This window comes from Mobula hypostoma, chromosome 9, assembly GCF_963921235.1.
Source record: "Mobula hypostoma chromosome 9, sMobHyp1.1, whole genome shotgun sequence".
Lineage (NCBI taxonomy): Eukaryota > Metazoa > Chordata > Chondrichthyes > Myliobatiformes > Myliobatidae > Mobula > Mobula hypostoma.
Genome location: NC_086105.1, coordinates 144,820,447 through 144,835,907, shown reverse-complemented (window position 1 = coordinate 144,835,907; position 15,461 = coordinate 144,820,447). Strand labels below are relative to the sequence as shown.

Genomic DNA, 15,461 nt, shown 5'->3' with positions numbered 1-15,461 from the left:
TGTGTGTGTTGCTCAAGATTTCCAGCACCTGTGGAACCCCGTGGTTGTGATTTGCTAGTTAAATATATTTTGGAGAGAGCATCAGGGCTCCTATGCAACAAACTGCTCCCTGATGCTGTATGTTACATTGCCTTATGGCAGTGAGGAAGGCCATTTGGCCCGTCAAATCTCTGCCTATCTCTATCATTCCTATCATTCTGATTCATGTTTGAAGTTTATTTGTCTCATGTACAGACAATGAAACAGTGAAACATGTCATTTGCATTAACAACCAGCACACCAGAATTACACATTTTTGCGCCAACATGGCATACCCAACATGCTTGGCATGACAACACAGAACACAAGCAACAAAACAACAACAGCAGAAATAAGCCCCATTCCTGCCTCCCACCTGCACATATACACAGTTCTTTAACCACAGTACAGTTCTCCTACTGATTTCCCTATAGACCATAAACATGCATCACCGCCCCACCGCCCCCAGCTTCTCCTGTTTACGCAAAGGGCAATCTACAGGAAATGAAATAAAAGCTGGAAATCAATAAAGTTTCAGGCCAGTTCTGAAACACTAGCTCTGCTTCCCCCTCCACAGATGCTGCCTGACCTGCAGAATATTTCCATTTGTCTCCTGTTTTTACGATGGACGGTTTCATTTCACATCTGAAACACTTGTCTGTCATACTGTTCATTCATATTGGCTTCCTTCGCATCAGGAGCTTGAATGGGATTGGGACTGGAATTGGAATGGCGATTGGTATTGGAATGAGGATTAGTATTGGGATTGGGATTAGAAATGGAATAGGGATTGGAAATGGAATTGGCATTGGGATTGGAATGGGGATTGGTGTTGGGATCAGGATTGGAATGGAGATTGGGATTGGTTTTGGGATTCAGATTGAAATTGGAATTGGGAAAAGGATTGGAATTTAAATAGGGATGAGGATTGGGATTGGGATTGGAATGGTGATTGGTATTGGGATCAGGATTGGAATTGGAGCAGAGATTAGAATTGGAATTGTGAATTTGATTGGAATTGGGATTGGAATAGGGATTGGAATTGGTTTATTGTTATTCTCACATGCACCAAGACACAGTGAAAAGCTTGTCTTGCATACTGTTCGTACAAATCAAAACAATAGCTGGAACATTGAGCTAGAACAATGCCATGGATTTTATTACATCATTGTACTACAATGATGAATTGATGTGTAATGAATCAATTGATTAATTCAAGATTTGGGGGGGGGGCACAGTAGCGTAGCAGTTTGCATGACTCGATTATAGGCCCGGGTTCAATTCCCACAGCAGTCTGTAAGAAGTTTGTACGTTCTCCCCGTGACCTGTAACCATACCGTATCTCTCATGAAGGTTAGGCTGGAGGAGCAAAACCTCATATTCCGTCCGGATAGCTTCTAACCCAGGGGTTCCCAACCTAGGGTCCATGGACCCCTTGGTTTATGTTAAGCGTCCGTGCCATAAAAAACGTTGGGAGTCCCTTCTCTAACCTGATGGCATGACCATCGATTTATCCCCCTACGCTTCTCTCTTTTTTCATTCCCCATTCTGGCTCCCCTTTCACCCCTTCTCCTGACCTTCCTAACACCACCCTCTGGTGCCCCTCCTCCTTCCCTTTCTCCCATGGTCCATCGTCCTCTCCTATCAGATTCCTTCCTCATCGTCCCTTAACCTCTTCCACCTATCACCTCCCAGCTTCTCACTTCATCCCACCTGCCCCCTCATCTGGTCTCACCTATCTCCTGCCAGCTTCTCACTTCATCCCACCTGCCCCCTCATCTGGTCTTGTCTACCTCCTGCCAGCTTCTACTCCTTCCCCTCCCCCACCTTCTTTTTCTGGCTTCTTCCTTCCCGGTCCTGATGAAGGGTCTCGGCCCAAATCGGCAACTGTGTATTCCTCTCCAGATGCTGCCTGACCTGCTGAGTTCCTCCATCATTTTGTTTGTGTTGCCCTTGAATTGTCATTTTGTCAGGGTCTGCCACTCACCTGCACCTATAAAAGTTGCGCGTAAAAGTTGCAGAGGGAGTACTCCTTGAAGCCAGTCCCAGATTCAGCACATCTAGGAACGCGGTTGCCTGGGAAGAAAAAAATAATTGCTTCATGGTCCCCTTACGAGACACAGTTCTCCTGCACGTCAGCTGGAACTGTGAAAGGGCTTCCTAATGTTTGACTTTGTTTCCTGCACAGGTTTGGCAAACATTCCCACGACGAGCTTTCCATCCTCGTGCCACTGAGTCAGTGCTGTCGGTAAGTCCTGAGGGCGTATCGGAAACTGGTTTATTATGGGCTCGACCCATGATAGGAAGGGCGTAGAGGTTTTGGAAAGGGCGCAGAGGAGCTTTACCAGGATACTGCCTGGATTAGAGGGCAAGTGTGAGGTCGGACAAACTTGGGTTGTTTTCTCTGGAGCAGCGGAGGCTGAGAGGGGAGATTTGATTGTGTCACAGCGTGTGCTGGCAATATCAGAACCCAAGTGCAGAGGAAAGACAGACTCTGATGTAGAGGGGGCAACGAGAGTTTATCCGTAATAATTCCAAAAGAACATTGGTGGCTTGACCGAGCAACACCGTAAAAAGGAACATTATCAAAGCTAGGACCCCACGATTAGCACTAATCAGGCATCCACTTAAATATTACAAATAATAGGGAATCCCCAAGCCTATCAAAATAAACTTAATAAGCTTAAACAGAAAACACCAGGAGACTACATTATAAAGAGCGAGTCACTGAAGAAAACCACGAGGAAATCCAAACAATCAATGGCTCTTCTTAAACAAAAACCATTTCAGGTGCTCTAATAACCTCAGAACCCAACACTCGCCAACATCCCATACAGGTCTGAAGAACTCATTACAGATAAAGGTATATAAGATTATGACAAGCATAGATAGAGTAGATAGACAGTATCTTTTTCCCAGTGTTGAAATGTCTAGTAGAGCGAGCGTGCATTTCAGCTGAGAGGGGATTCATTTCAAAAGAGATGTGAGAGGCAAGTTTGTTTCTTTTTACACAAAGTAGTGGGAGTCTGGAATGCACTGCCCGGGATGGTGGGAGAGGCAGAAGGCAGATACATTGGAGCAGGGGTTCCTGACCTTTTTCATGCCATGGACCAATGCCATTAAACAAAGAGTCCATGGACCCCAAGTTGGGATCCCCTGCATTAGAGAATTTTAAGAGACATTTAGATAAGCAAATAACTGTGAGGGAAATGGAAGGATATGGACATTTTTAGGCAGAAGAGATTAGTTTAGTTGCTCATTTGATTACAAATTTAATTGGCAATGTTGTGGGCTGAACACCTGTTCCTGTGCTGAACTGTTCTATTGTCGCGCCTACCAAGAAACCATGAAAAGCTTTAGTTTGCGCACAACCCAGACAGATTACTCCATAGCTAAGTACATCAAGACAGTAAAAAGAAAAAGAGGTTTGCAGGTTCAGAGAAAGTGTGGTGCAGGGAGACAAATAAAGTGCAGGGGCTGCAACAAGACAGATTGGGAGATCACGAGTTCATCTTTCAGTGTGTGGGAGGTCCTCTGAGAGCAGCGGGGTAGAAGCTGATGGTACGTGTTCTCCGTCTTTTGTACCTTCTGCCTGATGGGAGGGTGGAGAAGAGAGAATGTCCGGGGTGGGATGGGTCCTTGATTATGATGGCTGTTTTCCTAAGAGAGTGGGAAGTATAGATGGGGTCAATGGTGAGGAGGCTGGTTTGTGTGACGGGCTGGGCTGTATACACACCTCTCTACAGTCCTGGGCAGAGTAGTTACCATACCAAGATGCGATGCATCCCATTAAGATGCTCTCTGTGGTTCACTTGTAAAGATTAATGAGGGTCATTGTGGACATGTTGAATTTTCTTAGCCTTCTGAGAAAGTTCTGGTGTGCTGTCTTGGAGATAGCACCCATGTTGCTGGACCAGGACAGGAAACAACAGGGATGGTCCTGGGGACAAGGACATGGTGGGAAAATAAGGGCATGGATTCTAAAACCAAGGCCTAGGGACCAGTTTGGGTGGGTGGGCACAGGGGGGAGGAGAGAGAATGGGCTTGTTGTGGTGTGGGACACAGTGTCCAGAGAGGTGGGAGGGATTCAGTGTTGATAGGGGGCGGGCCATGAATTTTCAGAGCTAACACCCCACCTTCTACCACTTGCGTAGAATCAAGCAATCGACGTACCTTCGACTGCAGCTCCTGGCAAAGGAAGAATACAAGCTGAGCGACGTGATGGAAGAGTCGCTGATGAGAGACAAGCTCTCTCCGATTCTGATCGACGCCCACCTGAAAGCAATGGACAGGAGAGTGAGAATCATCTTAAAGATGGTCAATGACTGTGTGGAGAAGGAGGGTCATGACAACGTGGTGGCAAATGACATAGACTTCAAAGTCAATTTTGCCTCTTCCAAAAGGTAGTAGAGGGATCCCAAACTCCCCCCTCTTTTTTTTTTACTCGTCTAAGTAAAAAATAGAAAGTCTTGAAGAGACTGGTGATCTATGTTACTTTTTGAATTCAATGAATTCAGAACAAAGATGTAATTGTTTCCAAATATGTAAAGTATAGACTCTGGCACAGATTATTATAATGAAAAGTTTCTAAGTTAAGGCACTTACTTGATTTTTTTTTCACTATGGAATCCAATCCTAAGATGTGAATATTGAACAGCTGTGCAATTCCAAAACAGAAGAAACAAAAGACTTTAAAATATATAAATCTTTAAATATATATATATAAATGAAAGGAAAAGGACTCTACCCGCTGTGTGAAAACTTGAAAGTCGGTTGCATTGGCCTGAGAAAACGGGGCTCGCGTTCGGAGACAAGGATGGCGTGGGGATTCTTCCCGACAGATTGATACCAGTGTTGTTCTTAACTCTTTGTGTAAAGGTAGGGGCGGGGCGGCTGACGTCTGCGGTCTGCGGCTCCAGCCGACTCGGTTAACGGTGTTCCTCAGCTTTAATTTTGTGGTAATTGTTTTTTGCGACCTGGTGAAAAGTGCAATAAAAGTAATGGCAATAACTCGCCCCTGTCCCGCGTCTCTTGAGGTCGACTTGAGCCGAGCGGCCCCGAGGTGGGAGGCCGGTGAGGGTGCACTGCTCCTTCAAGACACGGACACAGGAGCAACACGCACAAATGCTGGAGGATCTCAACAGGCCAGGTAGTGACTCTGGGCCGGAATGAACAGTCCGTGTTTTGGGTTGAGGCTGTTCACCCAGAGATGCTGCTTGATCAGCCTTCTGCATGTGTTCCCAAGATTTCCAGCATCTGCAGAATCTTTGGTGTCTCAGAGGAGCAAGGAGGCTGCAGTTGTTGGAGTCCGGAGAAGCGCACATGCACGCATATACGCATGCACCAATGCACACACGCACACACACACACACACACGCACACACACACACGCACGCACGCACGCGCACACACACACACACACGCACGCACACACACGCACGCACGCGCACACACACACACACACACACACACACGCGCACACACGCACACACACACACACACACACACACACACACACACACACACACACGCACACACACGCATACAAGTAACATACTAGATGAACGCAGCAGGTCAGGCTGCATCTGTGGAGGAAGAGGACAGTCAACAAGAGGTCCCAACCTGAAAGGGGAAGGACTTTTGAAATTATCACTCTGGATTCAGATAGCTAAGCCCTAAGGAAGCTCTGGTAAGGTGTATTAAGTAAGTAATTCCACAAACTATTGGCTGCCTGTTAAATGGAACCATCAAAATGCTCAGCCGTGTCAGACACAGAAGCTTCACAGGCGAGCAATCCGACAGAAGTGGACTCCAGACACAATCGGAGATCCTAGGGCAGTTGACCAGAAGCTTGACCAAGGAGGTTGGTTTAAGAACATAGAACATTACGGCACAGTTCAGGTCCATCAGCCCGTGCTGTCGTGCTGACCTCGTGACCTGCTTTAAGATCAGTCTAACCCTTCCCCCTCACATAGCCCTCCACTTCTCTATCATCCAGGTGCCTATCTAAGAATTTCTGAAATGCTTCTAACGTATCTGCCTCTACTACCACCCCTGGCAGGATGTTCCACACACTTACCACACTCTGTGTAAAAACCTACTTCGGACATTCTCCCTATATGTTCTTCCAATCACCTTAAAATTATGCCCCCTTGTATTAGCCATTTCCGTCCTGGGAAAAAGTCTCTGGCTGTCCAATCGATCTATGCTGCTGCTTATCATCTTGTACAGCTCTACCAAGTCACCTCTCATCCTCCTTCACTCCAAAGAGAAAAGCTCAGTCTATCCTCATAAGACATGCTCTGTAATCCAGGTAACATCCTGGTAAATCTCCTCTGCACCCTCTCTAAAGCTTCCACGTCCCTCCTATAATGAGAAAACCAGGACTGAACAGAATATTCCAAGTGTGGTCTAGACAGGGTTTTATGGTGCTACATTACCTTGTGGTCCTGAACTCAATCCTCCCACTAATACACCATATGCCTTCTTAACAACTCTGTCGACTTGCATGGCCACTCTGAGGGATCTATGGACGTGCATCCCAAAATCCCTTTGTTCATCCACACTGCTAAGAATCCAGCCAATAAACCCCTGTATTCTGCTTTCAAATTCGATCTTCCGAAGTGAATCACTTCACACTTTTCGGGGTTGAACTACACTTTCCACAACTCTACCAACCTTCGTGTCTTATGCAAATTTACAAACCTGCCCTTCCACTTCCGCTTTCAAGTCATCTATAAAAACCGCAAAGAGAAAAGGTTCAAAAGTTCATTTCTCTCAAAACATGTATCCATACGCAACTCTGAAATTAGTCTTCTTCAGATAACCGTGAACCTGAAAGTCGTTGAGAGAGAAGCATCAACCTACCCACCCACCCCGCACAAAATGGAACAAGAACATTGACCCCCAAACAACCCCTACCATATAAAAAAAACTAACAGAACACAACTGAACATCAACCCCCTAGCCCCCACGCCTCGCTCAACAAAATGGAACAGGAACAGGCACCTGAACAGATCCCTGTGGCCTCTGACCTCCAGGCAGAATATACCCCATCTACAACCACCCTCTGCTTTCTATGAACAAACCAGTTCTGTATCCACATCTAAGTTTCTCTGGATCCCATATCTCCTGTGTTTCTGATTGAGCCTGCCATGGGGAACCCTATATAACCATATATAAACCATGTAACAATTACAGCATGGAAACGGGCCATCTCGGCCCTTCTAGTCTGTGCCAAACTCTTACTCTCACCTAGTCCCTCCGACCTGCACTCAGCTCATAACCCTCCATTCCTTTCCTGTCCATATATCTATCCAATTTAACTTTAAACGACAACATCGAACCTGCCTCAACCACTTCTGCTGGAAGCTCATTCCACACAGCTACCACTCTCTGAGTAAAGAAGTTCCCCCTCATGTTACCCCTAAACTTTTGCCCTTTAACTCTCAATTCATGTCCTCTTGTTTGAATCTCTCCCACTGTCAATGGAAAAAGCCTATCCACGTCAACTCTACCTATCCCTCTCATAATTTTAAATACCTCTATCAAGTCCCCCCTCAACCTTCTACGTTCCAAAGAATAAAGACCCAACTTGTTCAACCTTTCTCTGTGACTTAGGAGATGAAACCCAGGCAACATTCTAGTAAATCTCCTCCGTACACTCTCAATTTTATTGACATCTTTCCTATAATTCGATGACCAGAACTGTACACAATACTCCAAATTTGGCCTTACCAATGCCTTGTACAATTTCAACATTACATCCCAACTCCTATACTCAATGCTCTGATTTATAAAGGCCAGCATACCAAAAGCTTTCTTCACCACCCTATCCACATGAGATTCCACCTTCAGGGAACTATGCACCATTATTCCTAGATCCCTCTGTTCTACTGCATTCTTCAATGCCCTACCATTTACCATGTATTTATCAAACATCTTTACTAAAATCCATATACACCACATCCACTGCTCTGCCTTCAGCACAGCGCTTTGTCATATTCCCAAAGAATTCAATCAGGCTCGTGAGGCATGACCTGCCTCTCACAAAGCCATGCTGACTATCCCTAATCAGACTGTAGTCCAAATGCTCATAAATCCTGCCTCTAAGAATCTTTTTGAACAGTTTTCCCACCACAGCTGTAAGACTCACTGGCCTATAATTCCCAGGGTTAATGCTATTCTCTTTTACTGAACAACATTTGCCATCCTCCACTCTTCTAGTACTACTCCTGTGGCCAGCAATGGCACAAAATTCATTGCTAAAGGTGCGGCAACCTCTTCCATCGCCTCACATAGTAACCTAGGTATATGCCACCCGACCCCAGGGACTTATCTATCCTAATGTTTTTCAAAAAGTCCAACATGTGGGAATCTTGGTCAACAAAGGGCCTGCTTCTGTTCAATCTCACTCTTTGTCTCTATGACAATGATTTGAATTGCCAGGACAAAACATGCTAAGGACTAGGCAAAATAACAGTTTGGTACAGACTAGATGGGCTGAAGGGCCTCATTCTGTGATGTGACTTTATGACTATGACTTTAGGACAGTGCTGGTGAATGGGATTAGTTTAGATTGGTACTTAATGGTTGGGACAGACTTGATGGGCTGAAGGGCCTTTTTCTGTGTGTAATGTTCTGTGATCCTCTACCATTAATCACATAGAGCTAGGCTCATGCTAGTTGAAAGGAGATGTAAAGGGCTTTGTAAAGCATTGCTTTGGGATATATTGTTAACTAGTTTTAAATTCAGATCCAGACTTATTTATCACCTACATCAAAACATAGAGTGAGATGCATCATTTGCGTTACAACCAACGCACCCAAAGATGTACTTGGGGCAGCCCACAAGTGTCACCACACATTCTGACACCAACATAGCTTACCCACAATGTTCAGCGGAACAACTCAAGCAGCAACAACAGCAAATCATAAATTTGTAGTTTCCATCTCTCCATCTGGGACATACCCTCTTCTCATTACTGCAAACAGAAACGCAAGGCCCACACTCAACCATTTAGAAACAGCTTCTTCCCCTCCGCCATTAGATTTCGAATGAGTCGAGATGAAGGGTCTTGGCGTCCTCTGATGAAGGTTTTCAACATCCGTGGATGCGGTGTGACCTGCTGAGTTCCTCCAGCATTTGTGTGTGTGCAGTAACAGCAAAATGAGCCACTTTTTCATCCCAGGACAGGCCGCCTGTCCTTGGCTCCAGACACCAGGCCTCAACCCTGGCTATACATATGTGCCGAAGACTTTTGCACGATATTGTACATCACACACAGTTTTACCTGCCCCTTTTCAGCTCAGTGAGAGACATTGAACCTTCCTCGAGCACCACTGTAAATAAATTCCTCCCTCCTTGTGGCTTAGCGCCCTAAGGAACACGTTACATCTGCCACCTTTGTTGCAGCACGCACTAGACTGGAGGCCAGATCTAATAAAGGAAGTTGATGAAAACGTAATGGATCTCCTGGAGTGAGGTACAAGTTCAAATCTAATTGAGAACATCAGATGATTTGATGTAAATTACTGGCAGGAGTTCAAATGATTTATACACAGAATAATGGATATAATTAAGACTGATTACCAAGCAATAACCAAATTGTGCAGGTACAGCCGATACTGTGAAATATGACTGGAGAGATTGAACAATTTATTACTGCCATCCAAACTCAGTGATGGATTATAATCTTCATCTCCCCCCTCATGGTTGTCCACTGGTTTATATCTTGAATTAGACACCACGAACTCCATGCACCTGTCCTTGGTGGTCTCCCATAGAAAAGGTACGAGATTGAAGTGCGATTAGAGGGATTACTTATCAACTTCACAGAGCATTGATCACTCCATTCCCTCATCCCTTCCCACTCCAGTCCAGTCTGACTTCACTGTCCAACCCTCCCCACCATCCAGGCTATCTTCAAGAGGCAGCGTCCATCACTAAGGATCCTCACCTTCTGGGACATGCCCTCTTCTCATCGCTACCAACAAGGAAAAGACCCACACTCAACAATTCAGTAACAACTTCTCTTCAACCATCAGATTTCTGAACAGTCTGTTTTCCTTATACCTTTTTTTGCACTATTTATTCATTCTCAGTGGACACTTTATTAGGTGCAAGAAGAAGAAGAAGAAGACTAACCCTTAACTCGGCAATGGAGTTATCGGGGCACCGGCATGACGGTGTTTCCGTAGCAAGCTATTGTTTTTACGAGGCCGAGTTGCTAGCTCGATGCTCAACCCGACTTGGATTCGAACTCGGGAACCTCCGCTCCGGAGTCCAGCGCTGATATTATTGCGCCACCAAGTGGGACATTAGGTACAAGAGAGTACTCAATAAAGTGGCCACTGTGTGTACTTCTGCCTGTTCATGCTCTCCTGTTGCTGTAGCCCATCCTCTTCAAGGTTCAATGTTTTATGCATTCAAAGATGCTCTTCTGCACACCACTGTTGTAGCATGTTTGAGTTACAGTCGGCTTCCTGTCAGCTTGAACCAGTCTGGCCATTCTCCTCTGACCTCTCTCATTGACAAGGCATTTTCACCCACAGAACTGCCACTCACTGGATGTTCTTGGCTTTTTGCACCACTCTCTCTAAACTCTAGAGACTGTTGAGTATAAAAATCCCAGGTGATCAACAGTTCCTGAGATACTCACACCACCCCAGCTGGCACCAACAATCATTTCACGGTTGAAGTCAGATCACATTTCCTCCTCATTGTGATGTTTGGTCTGACCAACAACTGAACCTCTTGACCATGTCTGCATGCTTTTATGCATTGAGTTTCTGCAACATGATTGGCTGATTAAGTACTGTATTTGCATTAATGGACAGGTGTGCAGGTGTACCTAATAAAGTGGCTGCTGGCTGTATTTTGTAGTTTGTGGTAAGTTTGTCTTTGCACTCTGCTGCTGCCACAAAACAACAAATTTCACATCATCTAAGTCAGTGATCGTAAACCTGATTCTGATCCTTATGAAGGCAAGACTACTGCAGATGTTGAAGGCCAAATGAATCTCAGGGTGTACATGGTGACATACGCATACTATGATAATACATTTACTTTGAACTTTGAAGATCAAAGGAGGAAAGGTTGGGGAAACTCAATGGATCAGGCATCATCTGGAGGGGAAGCAGAGGACACATTTTCCATCAGCCAACAAGGGATCACAGGACTGGGCAGATGGATGGAGGCAGTTTCTCATTCAAAGGTGCTTCAAGGACCAGGGGCTCAGGTTTAAAGTTGTGGACAATGTTGTTTTGGACATCAGAGATGATCAGGGGCGCTCCCCTGCAGGGGACGAGGAAATATGAGATCAGCACAACATCACAGGCCAAAGGACCTCCACTGTACTGTAATGCTCTACACTCAACGGTCACTTTATTAGGCACACCTGCTCATTAATACAAATATCTAATCAGCCAATCACATGGCAGCAACTCAATGCATAAAAGCATGCTGGCATGGTCAAGAGGTTCAGTTTTGTTCACCAAGTAAATCTAATTCTGATTCTGATTTTGGTCTCCTCGTATCAAGATGATTTAATGTCATTTTCAGTGCAGAAGTGACACTGAATGAAATAATTGTCACTCCAGATCCAGTGCAGCACAAAAAGCACACAATAAGATAAAGAACATAATAATGATAATGATAATAAAGCACAATAAATATAAATACATAACATAGCTTTATACATCGATTGATTGTAAGTCCCTTTGGGAAGGCCAATTATTTATGCAGAGATACAGCATAAAGAGGCTCTTTCAGCCCACTGAGTCATCCTGTTTATCCCAAACCTAATCACAGAGCAAATTACAATGACCAAATAACCTACTATCCAGTACGTCTTTCAACTGCAGAGGAAACTGGAGCACATGGGAGGAAACCCACACGCACATGGGAAGAATGTATAGACATGTACAGAATGTATAGAAACGTACAGAGGATGCCAGAACCAACATCCTGAGTGGTAATACAGGAATTGAATTCTGAACTCCGATGCTCTGAGCTGTAATAGCGTCACAGTAACCGCTACACCATGGGCTGTAATAGCGTCACGCTAACCGCTACACCCTGGGCTGTAATAGCGTCACACTAACCGCTACACCCTGGGCTGTAATAGCGTCATGCTAACCGCTACACCCTGGGCTGTAATAGCGTCACACTAACCGCTACACCCTGGGATGTAATAGTGTCACACTAACCGCTACACCCTGGGCTGTAATAGTGTCACACTAACCACTGCACCCTGGGCTGTAATAGCATCATGCTAACGGCTACACCCTGGGCTATAATAGTGCCACGTTAACCACTACACCCTGGGCTGTAATAGCGTCGCACTAACCGCTACACCCTGGGCTGTAATAGCATCGTGCTAACGGCTACACCATGGGCTGTAATAGCGCCACGCTAACCACTACACCCTGGGCTGTAATAGCGTCACACTAACCGCTACACCCTGGGATGTAATAGTGTCACACTAACCGCTACACCCTGGGCTGTAATAGTGTCACACTAACCACTGCACCCTGGGCTGTAATAGCATCATGCTAACGGCTACACCCTGGGCTATAATAGTGCCACGTTAACCACTACACCCTGGGCTGTAATAGTGTCACGCTAACTGCTACACCCTGGGCTGTAATAGCATCACGCTAACAGCTACACCCTGGGCTGTAATAGCGTGACGCTAGCCACTACACCCTGGGCTGTAATAGTGTCACACTAACTGCTACACCCTGGGCTGTAATAGTGTCACACTAACCACTGCACCCTGGGCTGTAATAGCATCATGCTAACGGCTACACCCTGGGCTATAATAGTGCCACGTTAACCACTACACCCTGGGCTGTAATAGTGTCACGCAAACTGCTACACCCTGGGCTGTAATAGCGTCACGCTAACCGCTACACCCTGGGCTGTAATAGCATCACGTTAACCGCTACACCCTGGGCTGTAATAGCGTCACGCTAACCACTACACCCTGGGCTGTAATAGCATCACGTTAACCGCTACACCCTGGGCTGTAATAGCGTGACGCTAACCACTACACCCTGGGCTGTAATAGTGTCACACTAACCGCTACACCCTGGGCTGTAATAGTGTCACACTAACCACTGCACCCTGGGCTGTAATAGCATCATGCTAACGGCTACACCCTGGGCTATAATAGTGCCACGTTAACCACTACACCCTGGGCTGTAATAGTGTCACGCAAACTGCTACACCCTGGGCTGTAATAGCGTCACGCTAACAGCTACACCCTGGGCTGTAATAGCGTCACGTTAACCGCTACACCCTGGGCTGTAATAGCATCACGTTAACCGCTACACCCTGGGCTGTAATAGCGTGACGCTAACCACTACACCCTGGGCTGTAATAGTGTCACACTAACCACTACACCCTGGGCTGTAATAGCATCACGTTAACCGCTACACCCTGGGCTGTAATAGCGTGACGCTAACCACTACACCCTGGGCTGTAATAGTGCCACATTAACCACTACACCCTGGGCTGTAATAGTGTCACGCTAACTGCTACACCCTGGGCTGTAATAGCGTCACGCTAACGGCTACACCCTGGGCTGTAATAGCGTCACGTTAACCACTACACCCTGGGCTGTAATAGTGTCACGCAAACTGCTACACCCTGGGCTGTAATAGCATCATGCTAACGGCTACACCCTGGGCTGTAATAGCATCACGCTAACCGCTACACCCTGGGCTGTAATAGCGTCACGCTAACCGCTACACCCTGGGCTGTAATAGCATCATGCTAACGGCTACACCCTGGGCTGTAATAGCGTCACACTAACGGCTACACCCTGGGCTGTAATAGCGTCACACTATCTGCTACACTCCCTTATATTTCCATTGAATGTAGTTCAGGATCACGGGTTGTCTCCTGACGGAGGATTGAACAGCTTGAGCCTGTTTTTATTAGAGAAATAAAAGGCAAACTTTTTGAGACATAGAGGATTTGACAAACTGGATGCTGAGGAAGTTTATTGATTGGAAGTCAGACAGACACATCAGCGGGGATTTGAGAGAGGGCTACACTGCTTTGTCTTTGACCAGAGGCCCCTAACAGAACAACATAGATGACACATCCCAGAGTGGAACAGTGGCACCATTTGTAAAACCGATGCCTTCCCAGTTCCGGTGTGCCTGGTTCGATCCTGACCTCGGGCACCGACTGTGCGGATTTTGTATATTCTCCCTGTGACTGCATGGAGTTCCGAAGACATGCAGGTTGGGAGGTTACTTGGCCCCCAGTGTCTGGTTGAATCTGGGGAGAGCTGATAAGAACATGAGGAGAATGAGTTTGGCACAGTATTGTGGGCCGAATAGCCTGTACTGCGCGGTTATGTTCTACGTTTATGTTCAGATATAGAATACAGTTTCTGTAGAAGGTGGTTGATGTGTAATGGGTGGTTAATGGTTGGCACAGACTCCATGGGCCGAAGGGCCTGTTTCTCTGTTGGATCGCTCTGTGAGTCCATGTCTCCTTCCAGGGAGAACCTGGAACTTGGGACAGTGTTTCAGAATAAGGAGTGATCTGATTAAGATAGAGATCAGGCACTATTTCTTAACACTACACACACACACACTACACACTCACACACACACACACTATGTACACACACACTACACACTCACACACACACACTACACAATCACACACACACACACACTACACACACACACACTCACACACACACTACACACACATACACTACACACTCACACACACACACACACACACAGTACACACACACACACACACTACACACTCATGCACACACACTACACACACACTACACACTCACACACACACACACTACACACACACACAGTGTACACACACACACTACACACACACACACAGTACACACACTACACACACTACACGCACACACACACACACACACACAATGCACACACACTACATAATACACACAGACACACACTACACACAGACACACACACACAGACGCACACACACACACACACACACACACACACACAGCCCACAGTTCCAGTACACACACACACATACAGCCCGTATTTCCATTACACATACATATAGCCCACAGTTCCACTTCACACACAGACACACACAGAGTCACACTGCACAGAAATAGGCCTTACAGCCCATCTGGTCTATGCTAACCAAGATTGCCATCCATATTAGCCCCGCCTACCTGATTTTGCCCCATATCCTTATAAACCTCCCCTATGTCCTGTTCAACTGTACTTTAAAAGTTGTTATTGTACCTTCCTCAACCATGCCCTGTGGCAGCTCTTTCCACATACATATATAAAGCAGTTGCCCGAGTTCCTATTAAATCTCTCCCCCTTCAGCTGAAACCTGTGTCCTCTAGTTCTTGATTCCCCAAGCCTGGGAAAAAGACTGTGTGCCTTCATTGTATATGTGA

At 46.0% G+C, this 15,461-nt stretch overlaps 1 protein-coding gene across 1 annotated transcript in view; it reads left to right on the top strand.

Moving 5' to 3' along the window:
• The window catches only part of LOC134352133 (extracellular serine/threonine protein kinase FAM20C-like), a 120,626-nt gene extending 115,598 nt beyond the window's left edge, over positions 1-5,028 (top strand). Inside the window, exons 9-10 of the mRNA XM_063059360.1 lie at positions 2,207-2,266; positions 4,173-5,028. Coding sequence (XP_062915430.1) covers positions 2,207-2,266; positions 4,173-4,425 — 313 coding nt within the window. The 3' untranslated portion in view covers positions 4,426-5,028. The remainder of the gene's footprint in view (positions 1-2,206; positions 2,267-4,172) is intronic.
• The last annotated feature ends 10,433 nt before the right edge of the window (positions 5,029-15,461 follow it).